Source organism: Poeciliopsis prolifica, unplaced genomic scaffold, assembly GCF_027474105.1.
Source record: "Poeciliopsis prolifica strain line A6 unplaced genomic scaffold, Auburn_PproV2 SCAFFOLD006, whole genome shotgun sequence".
Taxonomy (NCBI): Eukaryota; Metazoa; Chordata; class Actinopteri; order Cyprinodontiformes; family Poeciliidae; genus Poeciliopsis; species Poeciliopsis prolifica.
In genome coordinates, this window is record NW_026562381.1 from 4,893,738 (window position 1) to 4,919,080 (window position 25,343).

General features: G+C 37.7%; 1 protein-coding gene across 1 annotated transcript in view; it reads right to left on the bottom strand.

Annotated features, from left to right (window-relative positions):
* LOC129360304 (peroxisome proliferator-activated receptor gamma coactivator 1-beta-like) overlaps positions 1-25,343 on the bottom strand; it is an 88,929-nt gene that overhangs the window by 23,316 nt on the left and 40,270 nt on the right. The window contains exons 2-3 of the mRNA XM_055030436.1: positions 7,175-7,360; positions 2,977-3,177 (exon numbers count right to left, since the gene is read on the bottom strand). Coding sequence (XP_054886411.1) covers positions 2,977-3,177; positions 7,175-7,360 — 387 coding nt within the window. The remainder of the gene's footprint in view (positions 1-2,976; positions 3,178-7,174; positions 7,361-25,343) is intronic.

The window sequence follows — 25,343 nt, forward strand, 5'->3', positions numbered from 1 at the left end:
AGAGTTGAATCCATAGGGAGAGAATAGGTTTTTACAGCTCTGTGTTTTGAGTGCATAAGTAAGTTGAGGTTTTGGTGCTGGATAAGTTATGGTAAATGAACTTTTAAAAAGGGGATTTGAGGAAAGTGCAAAATTTGTACAAAATTATGCAGTTCACATCAACATTTAAGGTACACACGGAGAAAATGTGTATCTTTGAACCCGAATGAGCATCTGTTTCTGGTTTGACCCTTGTTATCTTTCTGTTGCTCCATAAGTCTGGAAACAGAGACATGGGTAACTCAGTAACCCGCCTGCTTTGACACACATCAACTGATAATTGATTTCAAAGATAAACGAGGACATTTGTGTTTTTTTTCCCTACACAACAGCAAATAAAATAAAAGAAAATGCCATCTGGAAGTGTGAACTCTCTGTACTGCTGACATTTTATTTAGACCAAAACAATACCTTCATGCCATTTATCAGACTGTTGCAGGACAGTCCCCTCTGTGTCCTGATGTTTTGCTGGATGCCGTTGCTTTACAAGCTTAGAAAGTCCACACAGTAATTGTTATTGCTGCCAGGTTTGACTTTTTGGAAATGTTTTTCACTGACACTATAATGACAGGCAGTTCATTTCAGAAGTTCACAAACATACATATTTTTAATGGGCATGAATGTCATATTAGGCCTCAATAAAAAAAAATAATAATAATAAAATAAAATAACCAAAACTTTTTTAAAAAAACCTACTAATCTTAAATTTAAATTTAACATGGTAGACATGCATCAAAACATTTTTAAATGGTTCTGCACAAAACGTTTGTGAACAAGTTTGGAGGTAGTGCACTGTGTGAGATTATTATTCCATTCACTCCTTTATTATGTATGTATGCTTAAGGAGCCTTTCTGTTTTGACAGCTTATTAATTATTAGCATTAAGAGTGGAGATGTCACAATGGAAGAGAGAAATGCCTTTAGAGAAAATAGCAGAATTTTGCCTACTTTTAAATCAGTGATTTATATTAGACTGTGTTGGAAATGTGGGATACACTATTTATACAGACAGCAAAACAGTGCTACAGCATAAAGCTGCCACTACCATGCATTGTAATTGAATACCCTCAAATAAACTGAACACCTTCAAATAAAAGTCACATAAACTGCAGTTAAGTTTAATTGTTTCAGTTTTAGCGCAGGAGCTTCTCTTTTAGTTTTAGACTTACAGTCCACCGAGTAAAACTTCACTTTCTGCTTTTCTCTTTTCAGATTGTCTAACAATGTGGCAGCCAATCACAAATTTGTTTGAATATAATATCCTTTAGCCCTGTTTAACTTTCACCTACTGTTCCCTATGGTGCTAGAGATTATTTGTAATTATTGGTTCACCATCTTTTAAGAGCACTTTAAAATGGACGGAGGCTAATTAACAAAAATAAGAGGTGCACAGGCCTTTTTTCTACAACAACAACAACAAAAAACACAACACTGGCACAGAAATGGGAAGAATCTAAGATCCAAACCAACAAACATTTCTTGCTTTGCTCTTTTGGACTGGATTATAAATGAACCCATTCAATATAAAAGAGGTTAGCAAATCTTTCCTGCAGAGCGGCTTGGTGAATATTGACGCTGCAGGTATTCAGCCATCCCCAACTTGACTCGTGACTGCCAGACAAAGTCCTCTTTGTTGACTGGCACTTACTCAGAGGACCTTAAACACAGACCCTTATGCTGTAAAATTTAAGTCAAATTAAGGACGCAGGGTGGAATCAACTCGACAAGTGCAATAAGGCCACATTACAGCGCTAATCATAAGTAGTTTGTGGCAGTGAAATAGCTTCCTTCTTTAATTAGGCTTCAGAGCCGAGTACAAAGCTGCATTCTTCTGACAGCTGAGTCAACACAAAATAAAATGGACGACAATATTCCCTGCAAAGGGATACAACAATTTGTTGCTCCTGTATGACAGGATGGGGGTGTGCTCAGGTGCAGGCTGGGAGAAGCCAGGGTGAAAAGAGGAAAACACGGTTTGTTCCCAGAAATGTGGGTCAGGGAACGATGAAAGGAGGCATGCAGCAACACAGTGTGAAAAGAGAAAAGAGGGCTTGAAAACAGGCAATCACATGAGCAACACAATCACAAGAATTTATATTACTGTGCTAACAAGCAGGTGTGATTGTTACCCAATCCAAACATGTTCTGATTGTCAATGGCAATCCTTAATTCTTCAAAAGGGATATTTTATCACTTTTGCTTTGTCTTTTAACATTTATTATGCTTCTACAGTCTTTACTCAGTAACATACAGCTGAATCCTAACTTAGAATCAACATAGAATATCGTTGAAAAAGTTAGTTTATTTCAGTTATTAAATCCAAACAGTTAAACTGACATGCAAATTCAGCGCATGTCACCCTGCTGTATTGCAATATATTTTTCTGTTTATTTTGATGATTAATTAACAGGTTGAAGCATGTACCCTCCTTCTCTGAAAACTTTCTTCCTTTTCCTTGAAGAGATACTTGAGTATTGAAACTACAGCAGCCCAGGCTCTCTGAAAGGTTACTTTGTGCCTTGGCACTGCTCTGTTTTTTGGGGAGTTAAAGGCAGACTTTGAACCTCGCAGGCCAACTTGAGGGGAACATCAAGGTGCGACGCGCCATGAAGATTAGGATGCCGGTGAGAAAGAAAGTGGGGGAGCATGGGAAAGGAGAGGCACGTCACAGAAAGGGTGAGGAGGGGATAGACGGCGTTTGAAGCCCGAATTAAAGGACCCACTCTGACAGAAGTCGCTTTCTGAGCTGCAGGGGACTTTTGATTTTCAGATCTTTGTAAACAGAACTAGGAGGGTAGCATTAATGTTCTCAAACAGGCACTCAAAGGTGTGCTGTAAACTAAATGGCAGGAAGATGAAAGTGATGCTTTTGTTCATAATATTGTTATCAAAATGTATCCAAAATGAATATAACTTTAATTTAACAGGTGTTCTTACAAGAGATAGGTCCTCTGTCTCGGCCCCCAGTGACTGACTGAAGTCCTCGGCACTCAGAGGAAGACTTCTCTCCTCCTCTTCCTCTTGACTGGGCTCTTCTTCCAGAGTTGGAAAAACAGAGAGCCCACCGACCTCAGCATCCACCATGCCATCCAAACTGTCTGTCAAAGCGGCCAGTAGAGCCGCATTCTCCTCTTCTATCTGCGGACACAGAGAAAAAAAAGGTGAGAAAAGAAAATGCAACAAAGCAACACAGAAAAAGACTGAAATGGATTCTTGGAAATGTTTCTTAAATATCTGTCAACCAGTCAGTCAGTCAGTCAGTCAAAAAACTGGCAAATAGTCCCTTATTTGGTCCTAACAGTAAATTTTATTCCCTCTCCTTTCAATACTCATTCTGCTCACAATTGCAATGTTCGGCCTTAGTTTTTCTCTATATATGTTGGTGAACCAGATATCTGACTTATTCTAATAAACTCAAAATGGGTATTTTACTCTCAAGTGCAAAAGGGTAGAAAAGGTTTAAAGTTTAGTCTCTAAGCAGAACAGAATCAGGTTCCAGCAAGGATTTTCAGCATTTGGATCAAAACTGCTTTCACATCTCACCCCACCCTGTAATCATCACCGATGAAGCATCCACAACATAGCAAACATTTTCATCATGAAGTCATAAAGAGGGACAGAAAATAGAACGTCTTTGAAGGATTTATACCCATTATCCACATTTTGAGACTGAAAATGAACTTTTGTTCTTTACGTGCAGACATTTGTTGATCAGCCTTCTCTACGCACTAATCAGTTTGGGTTAACAGTTTCTCTGATTTCTGACATTTATCCAGAAGAACATCAGTCTGGTCATCTTGAGAAAAACAAAGTTCTGCTAAAACAGGATTTTTATTCCTTTGAATTCATCATGACTGGTGTGGCTCAGTTTGAACTCTTGCTCATCTGTTTTACGTTTCCTATAGTTTTCAAACATGAAGACAATAGTGAAAGTAGCAGAAAAGACTTCAGTTTGAACATTTGTTTGTTTTTTGAATCCCAGTACACCAGCACAAAGAGGAGTTCACAGATGAGGCGTTGCCATCTTGCTGAGAGCTGCGTCTGGAGGAGAGGCGATAGCACGGCTGGCCTGCAGGAAGCCACTAACTTTTATCATCCAGCTTAATATGTCCCTCACTGCCAAAGTATTTATCATAAAATGTATTCATTGTCTCAAGCCGCTCTACCTCTGTGCCAGAAGCTACTTTTCAGAATTTGGAAAATAAAATAAATACTTTAAAATGTCGTAATAAATCAAAAAATCAAATAATAATTGTCTTGGGAGTTACTATAGTGTAAATTACAATTATTTATTTGGTTATTTTTTATGGTTAGTAAATTTAATTATGCAATGACATTCTTTTGACTTCAATGTGACTAAGAGCTCTCCAGACTTATATACACTTACTGCAGCCCCAAACAGTCCCTATTACTATAAAACTATGCAATTTATACATTAAGTTGATTGAAAACTTCCAATTGTTCAGATATAACTGGGGATATGAAAATGCTGTAACACATGGCCAACTCTTCAAAAAACAAAAAGACATGTCAGATGTTTGAGGATCTCTGTAAGTCATAAACAACGAATTATTTCTACAATCAGAGCAATAATTTAGAAGTTGAAATAACAGGAACAAGTTTAACGTTCCATCAAACAGTGAGAAAGACATTAAAGGAGGTGAAAAAAAATCTGGGACTTTGCATTTGGCCAGATGAGGATAAATCATAGAAAATCATCTCATTCCGCTAATCAGTACAGTGGAGGATATGTGATGCTGTGGGTCTGCTTTTCTTCAAAAGGCCCAGAGAACTTTGGTATGACACAAAAATAGCAAAAATGGTTTTTGCACTGGTGAGATTTCTTTATTAATATATTTTATCCGAAGAAAGGTTGATACAAAAAAAATATAGAAAACATCTCAATTATGTATTATGTAGGCATCTATATTGCTTCAGTTTAAAACAAATGATGAGTTTTAATTGCCCTAACCTTTAGAAACAATCTCTTTGATTTAGTCTGCAAGGTTATATTGAGTCTTCCCACAGAAATGTGATCAATAACTTTCAACATGGGATTAAATTCCAATATGCTGCTATAAAGAAATCAACTGACAAGAAGCAGAGGCATAAATGATACACTGACAATAGCTTCATTTGTGTTCTTATCACTGTATTCAGAGATAATGAAATGATGCCTGACTGTCTGCAACGTTGATATACTATACTGCCAAATTGTGATAGGGAAAGGCGCCGAATAAGCACAGAGGTACAAAATACTGGGCTTGAACGGTGCAAATTTAAAGTGTAAAAAGACAAAATTAGAGGAATGAACAAATGAGATATGAAATGTAAAAACAAAAGTTTAATTGATAAAAGTAAAGCAATGGCAGATACATAAATAAATAGAAATGCAGCATTTTCATACTAGATTAGACAAAGTGAAACCAGGACCCTGCATATTAAAGTTATACTTTAAATGAATCTATACTAAGTTAAAAGTCAAATGAAAGGTTATTGAAGATGATTAAGGAGATGAGGACAATACAAAATGTATGCAAAATGTGGACTTTTGTTTTTAAGTCCGTTGAAGATCTGTTTTGTGTCTGCAATGAATAGGCACTCACATGGTGCCAGCTAGAATGAATCAAAGTGCTGATAAAGACTGAGACACTCAGATACAAACAGTAAAGACAGACATAGTAGCTGTTTACTTCACCTGCATTCCCATCATGCCTTGGCCTGCCTTCATTTAGGCAACACTCCGCGGTGCATCGCAGGATCAGAGCAATTTCTACTGCAGGGCTGGATTACATGACCCAATGCACCAAAAGGCTATGTTCTCAGTTGTGTCTTTGTATTCGCAGAGAGCACTCAATTTATCCTTTGTAATGAGACCACAACACCTCACCTGGTAATTATGAAGAATTGGCTTTTAGATTTGGAAAAATCAAGATGGGGATTCTTCGAATTCCTGGAGGAAGGGCCCCTTGGAAACTGAAGTCTGAAAGTTGTCGCCGGCCCCTTGCAGAAGCACTTGGCCAGTCCAAACTGGTGGACTGCCTCCATTATCAGGTTACACAGTGTAAATGGGAATCAGTTTTGTTGGCAGTGCCCTCTGAGGCCTGCGGCATGTCTGAGTCTCAGAATGAGGATCAAGTGAAAGGCTGGGATATTGCACGTGTCAACAAACAGAATGCTCTGGCGACTGCGTAAGTTGTACTGGAGGTCAAGAACACAGTACACAATGTTTAAGTGAAGTAACATAATAAAGTCTGCAATTTAGTTCATTAAAGTACAGGGCTAGCAAGGAATAAAAAGCATAAACACACCAATTTTCTCAAAAATTCAATTTCTTATAAAGCTATTAACCTAAAATTCACAAGACTTGATGGAATTACTGAGGTAATAAGCAATGGACACATGAAGAAAAGAAGATGCAAAAAGGCAGAGAAAGCCATAAAACTCACTAAAATCTATTAGAAAGAAATCCCAACCGCTTCAATGCAAATTAATAGTAACTGATTTGATACTAATTTGTGGCCTATGAAAAGCTTTCCTATTCCCAGAGTATTGCACAAGAGTCATCTCATAATGGGTAAAAAGAAAGGAAGAGCTCTCTTCACCTTATTGCTGCAAAACACAGCAATGGCTTAGGTTGTACACCTTTTTCTAAACTCCTCAATGTTCCTGTCAGACCCTCCCAGGTCATAATGAAGAAAGATATTTCAAAAGAATAATAATAAGAGTAAAATAAAATGTACGACAGTAGTTTGGATGCAGAATATAAAAGTGTTTAACCTGAACATCGGGTGGAAAGATGCAGGACTGTTGTGATTTCAACATGTTCTCATTTAACAAAAGGAACTTAATTGGACAATGACTATTGAAGAAATGATCTGCAGATCATCTGGTAAACAGAAACATAATGGGAAATTTGACCTCATTGTTGTTTCATACAGAAACAGTCTGTCTTTGTGACAGAAAAAATATGCACTATTGTACAACTGATATTTACTGACTGACACTGCAACAGCACACATTAGGTCATATAATAAAATGAAATTATGCCATTATAAAAGCATTCTACGCTGATGTCCCAGTCCATGACTCAACTGGAGATTACATGAACTTCCCTTTGGTGGTGAAAGCTCACCTCAAAGAGCTCATCTGCCGTACTGTAGTGGATGGAGGCTGGTGACACATCCGCTGGCTGATCAGTGCACCACTGCAGCTCACTGAGGCAGTTGACGCTGTCGAAGTCACTGGTGTCCAGCTGGGAGAGGTCGATGTCAGGGAAGTCTGTATCCAAGCGGTCCGAACACACCTCCTCCTCCCCATACTGAAGATGGGAAAAAAAGAGAATGTTCACATCAGTACTGAAATTCACACACAATTCCCAGGCATTTGGGTTTTCTGAGACACAACAGAGTTCACGCACACACACGCATGCATACACGCAAAAAAAGCCAGTCATTCTCTGAAACATGAACCCAGAATAAATCTGGAGCTGCTGATCACAGTTGGATAGATCTCCTGTGAGATATGAACAAATATGCACCTTTGCAGTTTTGTATCAAAACAAAGAAATTTATATCCCCCCTGTAACTCTTTGAAACATGCTCCCAAGTATAAAAAGTAACCCTGCTCCACCTTTGATACATGCTGCTGTAGTTTGTGTTTTTTTGTGAAGAGTCACATTGTTAGAACTCGAGGTTTAGCTAGTTCCCCTTGGGCTACCCTTTCTAAAATATGCATGCAGGCGAAGCACAGCAAGGCACTTTGGATAAAAGCCTCCATCATGTGGCCAATACTGTATATCATTACCCTGTTCACTGTCTGAGTCAGAAGGAGCTCTCATCAACAGCTCTTCATCTTTCAACAGCCACTCATTAGAGATAATGAGACTTCCACATTTAGAGGTTCAACACTGAAACCAACAGATGCAGTCAGAAAATGTGTCACAGGAACCAACAGTTACTGCAGAGGTTGCATTATGCATTTATTCTGCAACATCCCCCTGTGTCTCCGAGCAAAGTTACCCAAGAGGTCCTAAGGTGATTAGTTTTCTTTTGTCGGCTGAGGAAATGTTTATCTGTGGAGCAGACTGCATTGTTGTCTGTATTTGTTCTTCAAATTGTGAATCTTCCTCTTGTTCTTGTGTTTGATTTATTCTGTAAAATCTGACCAAGTATTGTAAACTTTGTACAGAGATTTGCTTTATGTTCTGAAAGGCATTATGAACCATAAACTTCTGAAATGAATGAGTCAGCAGAGATAAGAACGAAAGAGTAAGAAGGCAAGAAAGGTCTTGATATAAAAGTGGAAAATTATACATTCGTGGCATTGCCACATTCATATTTTGTTTAGAGCCAATCTTTATCCCGAAGTTACAGATCAGTTAAAGAAGGATGAGAGAAAAAAAATAATGCATATATCGGAAATTTTAACACGATATGCCACAATGATACACTACACACAGTAAAGTACACTGGATTTGGAGTTTGGTCCTCAAAAAAAAAAAAAAAAAAAAAGATAGATAAGAAATACAAAATGTTTTGGAAGTTGCTTTTCCATCTTCCAAAGGTTCTGATTCTCAAATTACAGTTGCTTAAAAACTTGAGATTCTCCTAAAACCATATGCAAACTTGTGGCAAACCCAAACAAACTATTTCATTTATAAAACTATGTTAAATGAGGCTAAAACAGCCACATGTTCTGCAGTGAACAGATGTTGGCCTCAGACAGAAACGTGTTGCCACCTCACCAAGAGAACAGCCTAAAAGACAAGCAGGAAGTGTGTGCGTGACTTGCTGTGACGGAAACCAACTGCAGGCTCCTGAGAAAGGAGAATGCAGGAGGAGATTTTAGGCAAAGTACTGGAGAAGAGGAGAGAGAACGTTAAAGGTGGGAACACTGACGTCAACGACGTAGTTCAACCAGTTTTTCACGATCACAATGACTCAGCTGAATTTATTTACATCCTGAACATGTAACTGCACATCTGAGAGCAACTAGAGCTCAATGATCTATTGTAAGTTTCAAGAGGAAGTATGCTTTGTTTCCGGTATTTAAACGCCCAAAGAAAAAAAATTGTTTGTCTGCTCTCTGCAGTGAACAAACAGGGCTGATGAGTTAATCTGCTGCTTAAATAAAACTTTTACCTAAAGTACAAATAAGCTTTATTTTTTTATATTACCAGTATTTCTGTAGACTATCCAATAAAATTTAAGCAAAGAGTTGTACTTTACAGCTTGAAATAAACGCATACGGTGCAAGTTTTTGTTTGTTTTGAAAATATTAATTTTACAAACAAAACAAACCTGAGCATTCAAAGTGCGAAATAAGAGATTAAAGCAAAAATAACCAAAAGTTCTGTCATGAACGTAAAAGAAAAAAATGAATCAGATTTCATTTAAACTTAACACAGAACTTAGAAATCACTTGAATCTATTGAGCGTAACTTTGTGAGACTTAAACATAATTCATTTAGATACATCAACAGCTCAGTTTGATTAATAAAAAAGCTGATAGTGGATTAAATTAAACACATCTATGCAAATTATGTTGATTGCTTGTCCTGGTTGAGCTTAAATGTGGTTGAAAATGTCATCAGAGAAGACAAAAACATTGATGCAACATTTTCATCCATTCAATCAACACAGATTTCATTAAAAAAGCCATTGTGGTTATCCATAATGGACAAACAGAGCACCGCCAAAAATCAACAACCAAAACAAATTTATAACAAATTACCATTAGGCCATCATAATTAATTGTCTTTTCTTCTGCAAAGCAGTGTCTGATTATCAGGTTTCCCTCACTCACTGCAGCATCATTACTTGTTTTTACCACCGTATTTAAAATTCCTTCATGCTTAGAGGTTTATGATTACTTTTACAAACCAATTTAAGGGGCACTTTAAATACCCTTGCTGTTTATAATTAACATAAATCATATTACCCCCATAATGGGTTATTTTCTCACTAATATATTTCACAATTTCAAGCTGTGTTTTTTTTTCCCCTTTTCTCTGCACACAGTAAAATGCACACATAGACAAAACAACCTTCCCAGTTTTTATGAACAAGAAAACCACATTTGGTCAGTTTCTGTTTTTTTTTTTCTCTATCTTAATTGTCACGCTGTAAAAATATTTGCTGTGCACAGTGCTTTAAAATCTGCCTTTGAGTTACTTATCGCGCTGCTTTGCAGGGTGGGTGAGTGCATTATGTGTTTATTTAGGTCAAGGAATGGATAATGCATCTGATATCATTTATGGTTTCATAAATTAGAGGGAGTAGAGTCACAGTAAACCACAGAAGACTTGATCAAAGCATGGACTGGATGAAAAAGAGATACAGAGGGAGGGAGAGAAAGGAAAAGGGGGAAATAAAGCTAGAAAAAATGATACCGGACACTTGAAAGGTAAGAAAAAGGGAATCCAGGTGCAGGAATTAAGACAAAGAGAGAGAGAAAAAAAAAACATTTAGGTCAAACAAAAAAAAAAGATGGTCGCTGGGGATAAGGGAAGAATAAAAGCAAGGAGAAGGAAAGGATGTCCTCTATCAGACCCTCCTGCTGCTTCCTTTCTTTCTAGTTGCTGATGCAGGTGTGTTTTCACCTTGCTGTATTAGTATGTTAGTTAGCATGCAGCTCACACACAAATGTCACATGGTTTCCACTCTTCCCCACAACCACTTGTTTGCTGCTCGGCTCATATTTCGTATTGTTTGTTATTTTGCTTTCGCCTGCATATCTCCCATTTTTTATTTGCCCTAAAGTGTCTTTTTTATTCCTCCTTTTTTGTCTTGTGACCCTGTACTCATCAATCCCACACCATGTTCAACTTTCTTTCCTATTTATACAAGCCCTCTCCTTTGACCTTCCTCTCTGTTCTCCATCTTTCCCTCATCCCTCCATCTCAGTCTTTTCTCCTTATAAACTCAAAGGACTGGCTGATTGATTCCTTTGTTTCCACTCAGCTGCTGGACCTCTTTCATCATCCCTTTATATCTCCCCTTTTCTGTCCATTACAACTAGTCAATCAATAAAAACATCCTTGGGCATGCCACACACATCCACAAGTGCACACATGCATAGAGTGAACGTTTAAACTGAAAACAGGAATAAATGTCACGTTTTGTTTTAGGAGACCAATTCACAAACCAAAGCAGAGGTTCTCTGCCTTATATTGCTAATACTCTGCTCTCCTGTATCCTCTTCTCTATCACACACACTCACAGATAGAAGTACTGAAAACTTACTGCTTAATATGATACTGTATGTTAACAGGTACACATTATAGGCCAGAAACACTAAAACCTCCTGAACTTTTTTTTTGCAACATGCAAGATTGCAAAAATAAAATGCTATATATTTTAAGGTGACTTAATGTGATAAAAAAAACACATAATTTTGTCTTTCTGTGAAGTATTAAGATTTTTTATTATTTTTACAAACAAAACTCTCACGAAGTTGCTTGATGCATTTCTGCCCCTTTCTTTGATGATAGGAACCATAAGGTTTCCATACGTTGTTTTTTGTTTGTTTTTAGATATGCCTGGGTCAACACTCACCTGAATCAAAACTTTATAGAACCACCGTCCACTGCAATTGCAGCTATATTGTGAAGTTTTATAGCAGGGTATCTGAATAAAGGAGAATGAAAATGCACAACAGATTACTCAGGTCTTTGCTGTGTCCTTTTTCACCATGAAATCAGTAAATAAAATATGCTTATGATATGAAAAAAAGAAAAGAAAGACAGCAGACCTACTTGAATAATAATGTCTAGAACACGTGATGCTTCTTCTTATGTTTACTGCTGCAGAAGTGGCTAAATGTGGCCGACAGTTGTGGCTGCAGCATGTTTGCTATGCTGTGTGCTGTAGAGGTCTGATGAAGCCGCTAACAGCTTCACATCATGACTCACAAGCACCAGGAGGAAGAATCAGAGGACTGAGCAGTTATTCCTCTGCATGCAGCTCTTGTTTCATTTTTCCATCAGGGTTGATTGTGGGAGATCTTTAAAGTTCACAAAGGCTTTTAAGGAGATGGAAACTCCTAAAGTGTCTTTTTAAATACTTATGTTACCTGCAGTAACATAAGTAAAAAACATAAAGCATACTTTCTATCTCAGCTGGGTGTTTGTTTTTTTTCAGTGCATTATCTTATCCCCTGTTGACATTTACAAAAAAATAAGAAAACTTTTTTCAGGGTGATTCTGTGCTGCCATTAGCATCTAAAATTGTGAAGTAAAATGCATGGAAACATTGTTACTGAAGCCCAAAAGCTTTGAACATTGGCAAGTGAAATTTTAAGTACTCAATTTCACTTTTTAAAAAGTACAACAAAAATATGGTTCCACAAAACATACTGGCTGTGAAGTCAAGCCCCTATTTGTGTTTTAATGTATTTCACAAATTGAACAAACTATCATGTAAATCAATAAAGACTCAATGCAGACAAGATAAATCTTTTTACTAAACAACATCATTGTTAAGTCAGCAGTTGAATTAGACAGTGGCATCTTCAGAAATGAAAACAAGTGTCTGTAAATCTATCAAGACTTAAATGAGGCAGTAGAACTGGTAGATTAGGCCAATTAGTATGAAATTGATATGCAATAAAGACTTCATATTAGTTACACAAAGGGCATATTTTATTGATAATCCCAGCAAATTTGGAGACAGCTTCAAGGACTTTAAAACATTTACATGCCTCGAATGCATGATTATTTCTTCTAGTAATGCTTGTCCGTGATTTGTGAACTCACTTTCCACTTTATGATACACTTGTAGATTGATGTTAATACAAACAGTGTATGAGTCAATCTGAAAGGAGCAACTCAATGCACTTAAGCGGTAAAGATGATTTGTTAACGTTCAAACCAAGCACAAAATGAGGAAGGAAAGGAGACGTATGTGACTTTGAATTTGGGATGGTTATTGGTACCAGGTGGGCTGGCTTGAATATTTAAAAAACTACTTATCTACTGGGATTTCACACACACCCATCTCTCCAAAACAGATGTCACTCATGTCAGCTATGAACAGAAAACTGAAGCCTTTACACAAGAGCTTATTGAACAGAAACATAGTGGAAAAACATGATCTGGCCATAATTTCAGCTGAAAAATTCAGTTGGTAGGATCATAATTTTGTGCAAACATCATGGAAGCAGATCCATCCATTCTAGTTGGTGGGAAATTATTTGGGGAATATGTTCTTTGTTCACTTTTGGACCTTTTAGGAGCCACTTTCAAAGAGCACATCCTACCTGACTCTTCTTACTGATCTTATCCAACCCCTTATGGCCACAAAGAACTCATCTTCTAGTGGTTACACCCAGCAGGAAGATGTTCCATTTTAAAAAGCTAAAACCATCTGAAAATGATTGGACTATAATTTAATGGCCATTCAGCAGAGCACTATAGCGATGTGGTGAAACGAGAGAGTCGGGTCCTGGATGTGCTGTGAAAAAATGCACATTAACAGCAATTCTATCATGTCAATATGCAATAACATCTCAGAGGCATGTTTTGAACATCTTATTGAAGATACAGTATGCCACAAAGAATTTAGGCAGTTTTCAAAAGAAAAAGTGGATCCAACCCCGGAACAGCAAGAGGTACTAAATAAAGTAACGATTGAGTGCTTGCTCCAACACAAGCGCTTTGAGCCAAAATTGACAACACAGTGTGTTAAAAAGCAATTGAACTCTGCTTGATTTGTGCATCATTTTGATGGCTCAATATTGCCAGAGGCAGAAAAATGAAACTAGGTGAAAACAATCAATGGCTGCTTGGCTCCCAATTAAACATTCAAACATTTCTATGTCTTAAAAAAAACCAAATATAAAATATCTTTAGAATATCATCTTTAGAGCCTTAATAATATCAGCTGTAAAACACAATAGCTATATTGGCAGAATTGAGTGTAAGGAGGAAAAAATCAAGTGCAGTGACTTCCTCTTGTGGTTAATCTCTGCCTTAGTAACAACGCAGAGAACCTACTGGCCCATTCAGTCGTAAAAAGCCTGCTGGGATGATCGCACATTAGACCCATCCTATTAATAGAAAGCTTGCACATGGGAAAGCTATATGGAGTGAAATGAACAAATGGATGTGGGAAAACCAGACAGAGTCTATGCCCTCACATGTGGATGTAAATAATTGAAAAATTATCTTCTATAAACATACATCAGTGCAGGGGTCATGCTTGAAGTTGCAGCTTCCTCTGTGAGTTTTGACCATGGTACGGGGCATAAAGTGGAAGTGTTTCCATGTTTGAATAAGCAATAGATTCAAGTGAAGCTCAAATGCTCTCATTAGGGGAGAACCTTTTCAGATAACCGACTTTTACACAGGTTTGGAAACCAAAAGTGAGTTTAGGTAACATAACCGTTTATTAAATTTTTCACATGAAAGTAACAGAATCAACCATTATTTCTGTAAGCACATTTTATTGTTTAATTTATGACAGTCACAGTCTGATGTATCCAGGTGTTCGACTGTTGAAAATAATTCATTGAGCTGCAACAGAGCTGCAATAATGATGTGACACTTTATTGATCCACAAAAAGAAATCAAAGCCCTGGCTGCTGCTTTCCTGGCAGCTAGACAGTGGGGGCTATTGTAATGTTACGTAAGGTCGGTCACAAGCCCAGTCATGTGACATTGGTCTGGACTGTCCAAACTTCCCTTTACGAACAAACTGAGGCACAGGCACGCTTGATCAGAAGCAACACCATACAAGGCCTCACTCTCTCAACTCTGTGGTGTAGCTCTAAGGATGGTGGAAGTAAAAAAAGATAGCTTTAAGTCTTAATTAGAGGCGCAAACCAGTTTCTCAGGCAATGTTATCACCTTGAAAACAGTAATGAACAATCCAGCAATCCAGAAAGTTTAGGATCGCAAAACATTTACTAAAATGAGTGTATTGATGAAAGAAATGCACTCAACAGTCCATTTAATTTGAGGGTTTCATGGTTCATTTTCCCAATTGAATTCAGAGATTATCTTAACTTCTGAATAACACATTTCATTGGATCAAAACAAAATTGGAGGAAAATGATGTAGATGTCCAAAGCAAAGAGGTTTCTTGTTGCTGTTTGCTTAAGTGGAAGAGTGACTTTATGTTTTCCATAAATATAAATATCCAAGAGGCAAAACAAACCAAAACGGTTTTCCAGGCAAATTAGGAAGTATAGTTTAGTTGTGCTTGTATGATTAGCTTTCAAACTTCATGTCACATCTACACCCAAGTCTCCGTTAGCCAAGTGGTGAGATGTCCCAACTGGTTTGGAGATATTTGAAACTTCAAGACAGCACAAAAGTGGAAAGGTCTACCTCTGTTCAATGCCAGTTGGGATAGACCAATCTCCAGCAGGACAATTTAACAACTCGAATATGTGAAAACCCAGATTTGACTGATCAAAGAATGAAGACTAAGGTCAGCTTAATTTGTCTCTGATAATTTAATTAGGAATTTTAAATAATCCAAACAGTTGCTATGCACTACCTCACAGAGATGCCATAATTTAGAAAATGTAGAGGGGAAGGAATATGTGAAGGTTAAGTGACAAGAGCACAGACCATATAGCTGAAGGATGGTTATGAGGGAAGCTGGAAGGAGAATCGTAATCACCTTCAAGCCTCAAACATTGAAGAGACATGGAAGATATAAGGCAGAGTGCCAAGCTGGGAACTCCACTAAGTGTGCCACTCCTTTAAGTCCCACTTTCTTGTAGGTCACTTTGACAGGGAGTGGATAATAAATGACAATTCAGAAAGTTACGGTCAAAGATCGAGGGTACTGAGCAACATAAAATCCTTTCGTTTTATTAAATTTGGAATATCTGGAGCCGTCAATATCCGTCATTTCTGCGGCATTTCCAAGCCACAATCCAAAGACATTCCCTTTTTAAGCATAAAGCTTGTAACTTTGGCAAATCAAGTTCTGACCCTAGCACATTTCTACTGTGACCTCCTGCATGGCTTTATTCTTTAACAAATGAAGCTTAAGTTTTACGAGGGGGACTATGGGATTGTGAATAAATTACTAACAGCTAATGGGGAGGGAATGCCAAACAATTTATACTTCAAAACTCAATTTCCCTTTACACAGCCAATACGAAGGAGATGTGCTTAATTAAAGTGAATAAAAAGGATGATGCCCCCGTCCATCCATCGCCCCCCTTGCTGTTTAATAAGGGCCAAGAAAAGCCAATTATGTGCCGTTTGATTATTCAGGCACAAAGTCCGACAATAAAATCTCACCAGGGATACAGAAAGAAGCTAAATCAGGGTACAGATCAATGCACATCATTATCTCATAGCTTTTAATCTCTTTTTCTCTTTGGAAAGCTTAGCATAGTATTTAAATGCTTCTTTAGCTTCAGCTTTTTACATTTACAGGTTTAACGTCAATTAATGGGAAATGCAGATGCCCAGAATGTTTAAATAGCTACTCTATTACTCATTTGCAATTTCCATCAGTTTAGGTATTACTGTTCCAATAATTGCACTTAAAATTAATGACACCTAATGGAGCTGCTATCTTTGTGTTCTCTTTATGTTATTATTTCCTTCTGTGAGTTTCTCTTTTCTCTGTCAACTCAGTCTTCTCAACACCCAGCTTGTGAAGGCAGATGGTTGCTACTACTGAGCGTGTTTCTGCTGTAGGTTACTTCCTGTTTACAGGGAATCTTCTCTACTGTAGCCTCACTTTCCTAATTAACATTACATTAGGTAATGAATTTAATTGTTAAGCTGATGACTGGATTGCATTTCAATTGATTAAAATGTATTTTATATAACTAAACAGAAATTAAGCTTGTTTATCTTGTACAGTGGTTTGAAATTGCATTTGTTGTGGAATATCAAATGAACATAATTTAATTTCTGAAGAAAACATGTAATATTCAGTCTGTAGTGTATTTTTTATCCAGTAAGATTTGGGAGATGAGTTGTAAAGAAAGATTGTAACATTGTGATTTACTGTTTTTCTCTGCCTGTTGATGGGGTTATGTAAAACTGTAATGACAGGAATGTTTGGCAGTTTAAAAATGTAACAGTGTCTCTCAATATGGATTGAAGAAACTTAATGGCATCTGCATGACTAAAGTCTAATGGGTAATTTCAGTATTTAAAGAGCGAGGAAGAGATTTTTTTATTTCCATCAAACATCACTTGTCAGGATTGTTGATGTCTGTTTTTTTTTCATAAAGAATAAATAACTAACTTGCAAATAGCTATGAGAAAAATGTATTTAGAAGAAAGCACCTAATGTCAGTTTTTTACAAATGCACAATTAGAAAAGTGCTGCACAATAAATCAGAAAATGTTCATTACTGCTTCATTAAAGAGGAACTGCTTGGACTGCAAAACATGTTTAGCTCATTATTTAGGAAGCATGCAGGCTCTCCACACCTGCAATATATTTGGTGACACTATTTGTTTAATGCAGCACAAATATTTTCTGGAGATAAAGAGGCCATATGGTGATAAGGTCAAAATATTAGACAGAAGCAACTTTTGCAACAAAACCTTGGTGAGGTGGATATATGTATTTACAGTTGAATAAACTACTCACAATCAATTAATACAGTTAATTGATTTATTAATTGCAAGTCATATTGTTATCGCAACAAGCTTTCTGCGGCTCTTAAGTTTTCAGTGAACGGTTTATAGTTGGTTGGTTTGAGATTGTTTGGCAACAATCACATTTAGGCAGGAACTGATAGAGGATTTTTCTGGATTGACTCAGAACTGTGGTCAGCAGGTCAAACATTACAAAAGCAGAATCACCCAGACTGATAAATTAAAACTGAAAATGTCTAGTTCATTCATGAACTGTGTATTGAGTTTAATAAAACTCTCATCCATCAAAACACAAAGGAAGAGCAGAAATTGATATCAAATGCTAAAAGTTTGACTGATGTCTTCTTGTAGAACTGAACCTTCTCAATCTATAACTAAACATCCAGTTCACATTGAAAGAATAATCAATGCAATGACAATGAAGCTAAAAAATATTAATTAACATGTGTTTCAGACAAAAAGGCCATCTCTCTGATTACTTCAGAAGATACTATTCAAGTTGAAATAAAAGAGGAACAGGACAGGAGAATTAAATGAAATAAAGGGAGACACTGACCAGAATGTTAATCTATCTTTGATAAGCTAATGGTTCACACAGACACTAACAAACAGACCGCGTCCACTGTGTCTGCTCCTCTATATTTAGCTGTTATCCTGGTCTCATGACCAGTTCTTCCACTGGCTGCCAGTGAGCAGAGGAGCAGTGCCAGACACCGATGACCCTCACACACATGCACACACACCTTAAAGCTTGATGATGCAAGTGAACAGGGATTATTGTGGAATCAATAAAGTCTAATCAGACAAGCTCTGGTGGCAACTGCCGGCGTGGCTGCGTGTGAGTGTGTGCGTGGCCTCGACCTCGCACAACGCTGCGACCACATTAAGTGATTTACTTGAATGAGAGCCTCTTTCTGTCACATGTGCACATAGAGCAGCTATAATGAATGGATGAAAGGCTAAATTAGCAGCTAGTGTTGCTGATTACATGCCTGAGCAGCGGTCAGAGCATGCGCTTGAAAGAGAGACAGCTTGAGGACAGCTACATTACAAGTTCGGTAGCTAGCAGGATGAAAACGTCTTTTTAATTTGATTTCCTTGTATTTAGAATACAGTGTGGAGGTGACCGGTTAGTGAATTACACCATTGTGGTTTGTTTTTGTGCGTTAAAACTGTAATAACTGGGGTGTGCTGTGGTGGCGCGGGGGGTTAGCATGCCCCACATTTGGAGGCCTCAATCCTCGACGTAAACGTCGCCGGTTCGACTCCCGGTCTTGGTGACCTTTGCCACATGTCTTCCCCCTTCTCCTCACCCTCTTTCCTGTCTGTCTACTGTAAAAATACAAGACACTAGTGCCACAAAAACTCTTCGGAGAAAAAAATGAAAGAAAAAAAAACTGTGATAACTGCAAATTAATGTAAATATGATGCTCCTGAAAACAGCATTTTAACTGCTGGCTGTTGTTTTACTGGGTGCATTTACGTGATAATGTTCTAGTGGTTTGATGCATCAGAGCATATCTCTGTGTGCAGTCATTCTCAAAGACTCCCAGTCCTTACCACCGAGAACAAGATCATAACATTTAAATTGTACTGCAACTATGATATGTTGCAGTACTGATCATAGTAGCTAAATTAAAGCTTTAAAGGTTTATTAAAGATTTTAATATTTCAGTTATGATCAGAAAGGATGAATGAAACATAATTATTCAGCCTTTTTGATCAGTAGACATATCAGATGTAAGTGATGTCAGATCATTTATCTGTGTTGATGTTGCTAATGAATAAAGTAGACTCAGTTAATATACTCAACATCTGTCAGGTGTTTACACTGAAAGTAGAAGAAGGGACATTTGTCACATTTCTGTAGTTTATCCAGGTTGCAAGAAAAAATGAGATTTTTCAGGAGATAACAGGAAGAGTCTAATGTATCAGTGACATGTTAACACTATTTAGATGGATGTGAAATACCTAAGACACATTTCCACTAAATTCTGCTTCATTTCAATCTAATGGCATCAATCTGCATTTAATTTCATTTAATAGCAAACCAAATTGTGTTTGATTAAATTATGGGTTCTTCTTTAGCTTTGTGTAGGTTTAAATGATTCAATCAAGGAAGTGGCAATAAAGAGCAAGACTCCACATTGCAAGTGGATCGATTCATAACATCCATCCGTCCGATTCCAGGGATTTTCAGGAGGTGCTGTGAGGCAGGTGTACCAGGGATAAAGCTATACACAAAGACAGACTAATAACCATGCTCATAAACTCACTGGAAGCAGCCATTTAGTGTAGCTAATGAACCTAAAAAACAAGCATGGGTTTTGGACTGTGGTAGGAAGTCTGAGTTCCCACAGAGAACCCGGGAATGAACACAGAAAGCATTCTTGTTCATATTTCAGATCCTCACTGAGTAATTACTCAGCTTCGTCCAGATGGTTTGATGTTAATCACATTTAGTATCATAAATCTGCTTGAACATAAACAAACATTCCTGCTATGATCACGGTGTGATTTCAAAGCGCTACAGTTCAGTTTAATAACCTGCTATTTGTAAATAACTTTGGAAACTTTGTTATGTTGTTTTTATTTTTCAAATCAAAGTTATTCAAGTTCAAACTCCACTGGGTTCAATGCATACTATACTGATGAATGGCACCAACTTAAATAAAAATGTTTGGTCCTACGATTTGTGGTATTTTATTTCTTTCTGGAGCTGATGGTACTACGACTGTGGACATTTTTTTCTTTCTCATTACTGGCAGATTTAAAAAATTGGGAACAAGCCAGCAGGAGAGCAGAAGTGAAAAAAAGTACCTAATAGATGATGAGGGTTAAGATGTAGGGAAGTACTCAACCTCAGTCACTTGCATTTTGACTCAAAGTCAAAAACCCAAATTTCTCCATGTGGATTTACTTTCATCTCTGTTTCACAAAAACGCACATGATCAAACACTCCCTTCCTCTGTCAGCTTTTATCTCGGGAACAAATTTTCTTTCACTTCCTTGCTGTAGCTGTCTCAAACACGCACACACACACACACACACACACACACACACACACACACACACACACACACACACACACCACACACACACACACACACACACACACACACACACACACACACACACATAGTTTCTGAACTCAATGATCTGAGTCAATACCACAAATGATATTGAGTGCTGCTGATGCCACTTTCAGTCTCACCTGAAAGAAATGCTCAGAGTTCAATCTAATGCTCATTTTCTCACTCCTGAATTGATGGGCAATCCATCTCTTCCCATAAAGGATAAAACCCTTAAAGGGACATACTAAAAAGGGGAAGTGTGATAAAAACCTTTTGGAGCAAGAGAAGTACTTTGGCATCCACAGAGAAGCCCTGCTTTTTAACACTTCTCACGTCAGTCCATTTTGTGAAAAAGTTCAAATTTGCAAAAAAATTATGGCTTTTTTTACATGTTCAAACATAAGGTTTCCCAGAAGAGAAAAGGATCCTGTTAAAATGTCCTCACAGCATCGTCAATTTACATTCATATATATAATTAATTATTGATTGTGATGTTTTAAATTGGAATAAAGGAAAAAATACTCTCCACAGAGTTGCTTCTCAACTCTGCGTGTCTAAGGTTACTGATGACAGGGAATCCAGGCTGTCTGCTTGCCTTTCTTCCTGCTGGCAGATCCGTTACACTGATCTCACCTCCAGCCAACCTCTGCCACTCTGCAACCTAATCTGGCTTTATCCCTCCCCCCTTTCACCATCTCCCACTCCCCCACCGGGTGACGGCGTTATCATGGCAAAATCTGGAGCGGTCCTGGTGAACCCTCCCCTGCATCCTGAATTAAGAGGCTGGTCGGATGGAAATAAACTCAGAGTGACAAGCAGTCTTTATTCAGTTTGAGAGGTGCATTAAAGCATATGCAGGGTGTGGTGTGTTTATTTATGTTGCCTGCTTAATCTGTTGTTGAAGATGTTTTTCCTTTCCATGCAGCACATGTGGCACAATAGCAGCTGTTCTTTCAGTTTTTGATTGAGCCTCATCCCCATCAACATCACTTTGTCACAACGCTAAGCACTTGCTTACTGTCAGATTAGCACTGACAGCTAATAATATTAGTCTCACACACTGGTCGATGATAAGCCAACGGCCAATCAAGCATGAGAGAAGTGGAAGGCGAGAGTTTTGATTGGATGAAAAGGGAAAACATGAAGCAGAGTACACAAAGGAAATAGAAAAGTCCACTAACATAAAGGGATTCAACATCAAAACATTCTGTATTAACTTCCACGACAATTTAATTGTAGTGAAATAAACATAAAAGACTATTTTCCAGTTTTTCAAAGAACCACTAAGCACAATTAAGTTGCGCAGCGAGAAAACGTCTCGTGTGGTGTTGTTACTGAATAAAAACAAATCTGATTTAGCTATTTTATATAATGGAAGGAGTTAATTAGAAGGACAATGTGCAATCTATAACTACAGGAAGTAACACCCTTTAGTTCATTCTAAATCAAGTAAAGTTGTTTCATTTCATCCTTTTGAGCCTTTAACCTCTTAGAAGAATCTGTAGATCTTAAAACTTAATGAAAAGCTAAAGCAAAGACCTAAATGTCATTGGCTCTTACAGTTTATATAACGATAAGCAAGGTAATTGATTATATGAGGTTCTTAAATCAATAAGATGGTATCCAACTCCTGTGACATGAAGTGCCTTCTCTTCCTAAGATAAATAATTAACAAATGGTCGCAGCATTAAGTCCGGCAAACATACACTTGAAGTGATTATCTCATCCTACATTATAGTTTCTAAGGAGTCACAAAATTCTAATTTGTGCATCTCTAGTTATAATCCTCAAAAAAACTACTGATCTAGCCGAGACTAAAGTTAATTCTTCATAAAGATTTAAATATATAGGCACCATATTGAATCCTGCTTTAAGTCAATATTGTGCAGATCTACACAAGGTCTCAGAGAACAGTTTGGAGGGAGGAGAACTGCCATCTTGACCCGCAGGTTGAGGAGGGCCAACCCAGTAATGGGATCGAAGAGGGAAAAGCCGATTCAAAGCTCAGAAATAAGAGCGTTGGTGGCAGCTAAGTCGACATGGTGGCCCTGCCAGCCAGGTTCATGCAGGGCACAAGCTTCAGTGTGATAGGAGAATAGTAAAGAAAGGAAAAGGAAAAATGTTGGGGAGTTGAAAGAAAATAAGAAAAGAATGACTGAGAATAGAAACTCAGGGGTTCAAGAGAATTGGTTTGTAGTGACTGACCATTAAACTGAAAAAGACGGAGGACAGGAGATGCAGGCAAACAGCCAAGTGTTGATACAAAAATGGATTTTAAAAAAATCGAATAGTAAAGATTCTGTTGGGATCACATTTGAACCCTTTGTATTCTCTGTTTTACACTGTTGTGTCAGCGCCATCCAACAAATAAAAGCTCTTTGTCTCCAGATTCCTTCGCCAGCTTGCTTAGTTGTAGTTTGATGAATTTGCAGCTGAACAGGTTTCAACTTAAGGTGTCCCAGTCTCAGATATCCTGCTATACCAGTATCTAATTCCACAGCAGTCGGAACCAACCTTTAGCTCCAATAAGACCCCTAAATTTACTTTTTTATTGTATTATAGTTTATTTTGTAGAAATTTTCATTTTAGATTTAATCCATGCATTCACAGCCACACATGTGCCTTTTATTTCACTGTTATCAAAGGTGAACCTGCAACAGATCTCTTTAGGTTTAAACATCTGATGCAGCATTGCAGTAATAAAAAAAAAAGTAAAATTAAAAAATAAATAAATAAATAAATAAACATTTCTTCTGAGTCTTTTCAAATAAAATATTACGTTAGAGGCTAAATTATGGACACTAAACTTTAAAGCACTCAGCTTTATCCGGACCCACAGGTCAGCAACAACTGCTGCACAGCAATCATCTAATTCACCCAAACATTTGTGGTGAGTTAACTAGAAGAAACGATCCAAATTGCCTATTCTGTTCCTGAAAGCCACTTCCTTTTATCATTGGTGACAAATCAAATTGGAAGCCAATAAACCGGAAAGCGGTAGTTGTTCTTTTTCTTTTTCTCTCTTTTTTTCTCCGAGTTGCAGAGTTTGAGGAATCCGTCACTGTGAGATCCGTGCATCTGATGGTATCCCAAACCATTCCAGAGGCAAAAAAAGTGCGAGGTTTGATCTGGGATAATAACCAGATTGAAATAATAGCAGCAAGTTCAGGCACTGCAAAGCATCATTTTCACTCTGAATCCTTCTTTCAAAACCACTTTTATCTACAGGTCTATGTGCAGTAATGCATGTCTTGTCACTCACTCTCATGTTCTGCCGATCTCTCCATTGGATTTAAAAAAGCAATGCCATCCACCGTCCCTCACATGTTGAAAGAACATGCATGCATGTTTCAACTCGAGAGGAACAGAGGTCAAACCAACAAATTTCTCACAATAAGTTGCTCATTATATTTAGTCTTGTTACTAATTTGTCTTCATTTACTTTCTCCTCTGCGCTCCTCTGAGGCCTGAACATTGTTACCACTAGGAACAGATTCTGGACTGGTCTAAATATCATGGGATGGACGTGTAAGAATTCAATTAACAACTAAAATAAACACATATAAAACTCAAATGAAATTAGATAAAGGGATGATGGATTACAATAAGTAAAAATAAGAAATAATGCAAGAAAATGTACAAATATTTTTAAATCATAAAAAAGGGGGGAAATAAATGAAAGCTAAAAGAAAAATAACATTTTCTACTAATCTCACAAACTGAGACTTGGGGTGACAAATCTATAAATTCACCCAAATTCAACAACCTATATCTATAAAGTTTATGTCCATCATTCTTGTTGTCTATGCATCCGATAAACTCTTCCTCTGGCTGGGAATCAAGAAGTTTTTAAAGCTTTTAAGAGGATTGAGCAGAGCTGATATTGCATTAGGTGGGGTCAACTATTTACAGCAATATACTGATAGTGTGCAAGTTTTTGTTAATTATTCTGCAATTCTGTCAGCAGAAAAAAAGAGCCATGTTGCAAATTCAAGGTCTCCAGGCAGATCAATTAAAAGAGAACTAAACTGTGCAAATTAAATTTAAAAGTTTTCTATGAAGATTGAAGGCATCCTTTGCCCCTAATGCAGTATGCTTATGATTCTCTTCCCGCATCTCCTTCGCCATCCGACTCTAGACTAGCGACACTGTCTGCTGACGCCGTGTTTTCTATCTGCTGCCGACAAAGGACGTTGCTGCATACGTTTTCTGCTTATTCTGACTGAAGGGCAGCTAAGGCAGCATGTAACGTCAGACGAACGGAGAGAGGGGGTGGGATGTGCAAGGAGGAGGAAAAAAAGTGGGCAGCCGGAACTGAGCAAGGACACCGAAGGGAAATGCGATCCTGCGGTCTGAAATATGATATCACCGAGTAGCAATGGAGGTTCATCAATTATCAAGTGTCCAATTAGATAATGCCACAGCATGCAGAGTGACCTGAACATTCTCAGCATTTTTGGGAGCTTTGAGTTGCAAACTATAACTCTGAAAAAGGTGGGGATTATGATTCAGCTCTTTAATGTCAGATTCAGATCTGAACAGGTGGCGTTCCTGCGTGGAAGGAAGAATACTGTAAAGTCAATGAGGCATGCTGTTGAAATAGCATCAAAGTCTGAATTGAGATGCATCTGTTTGCAGCAATAACA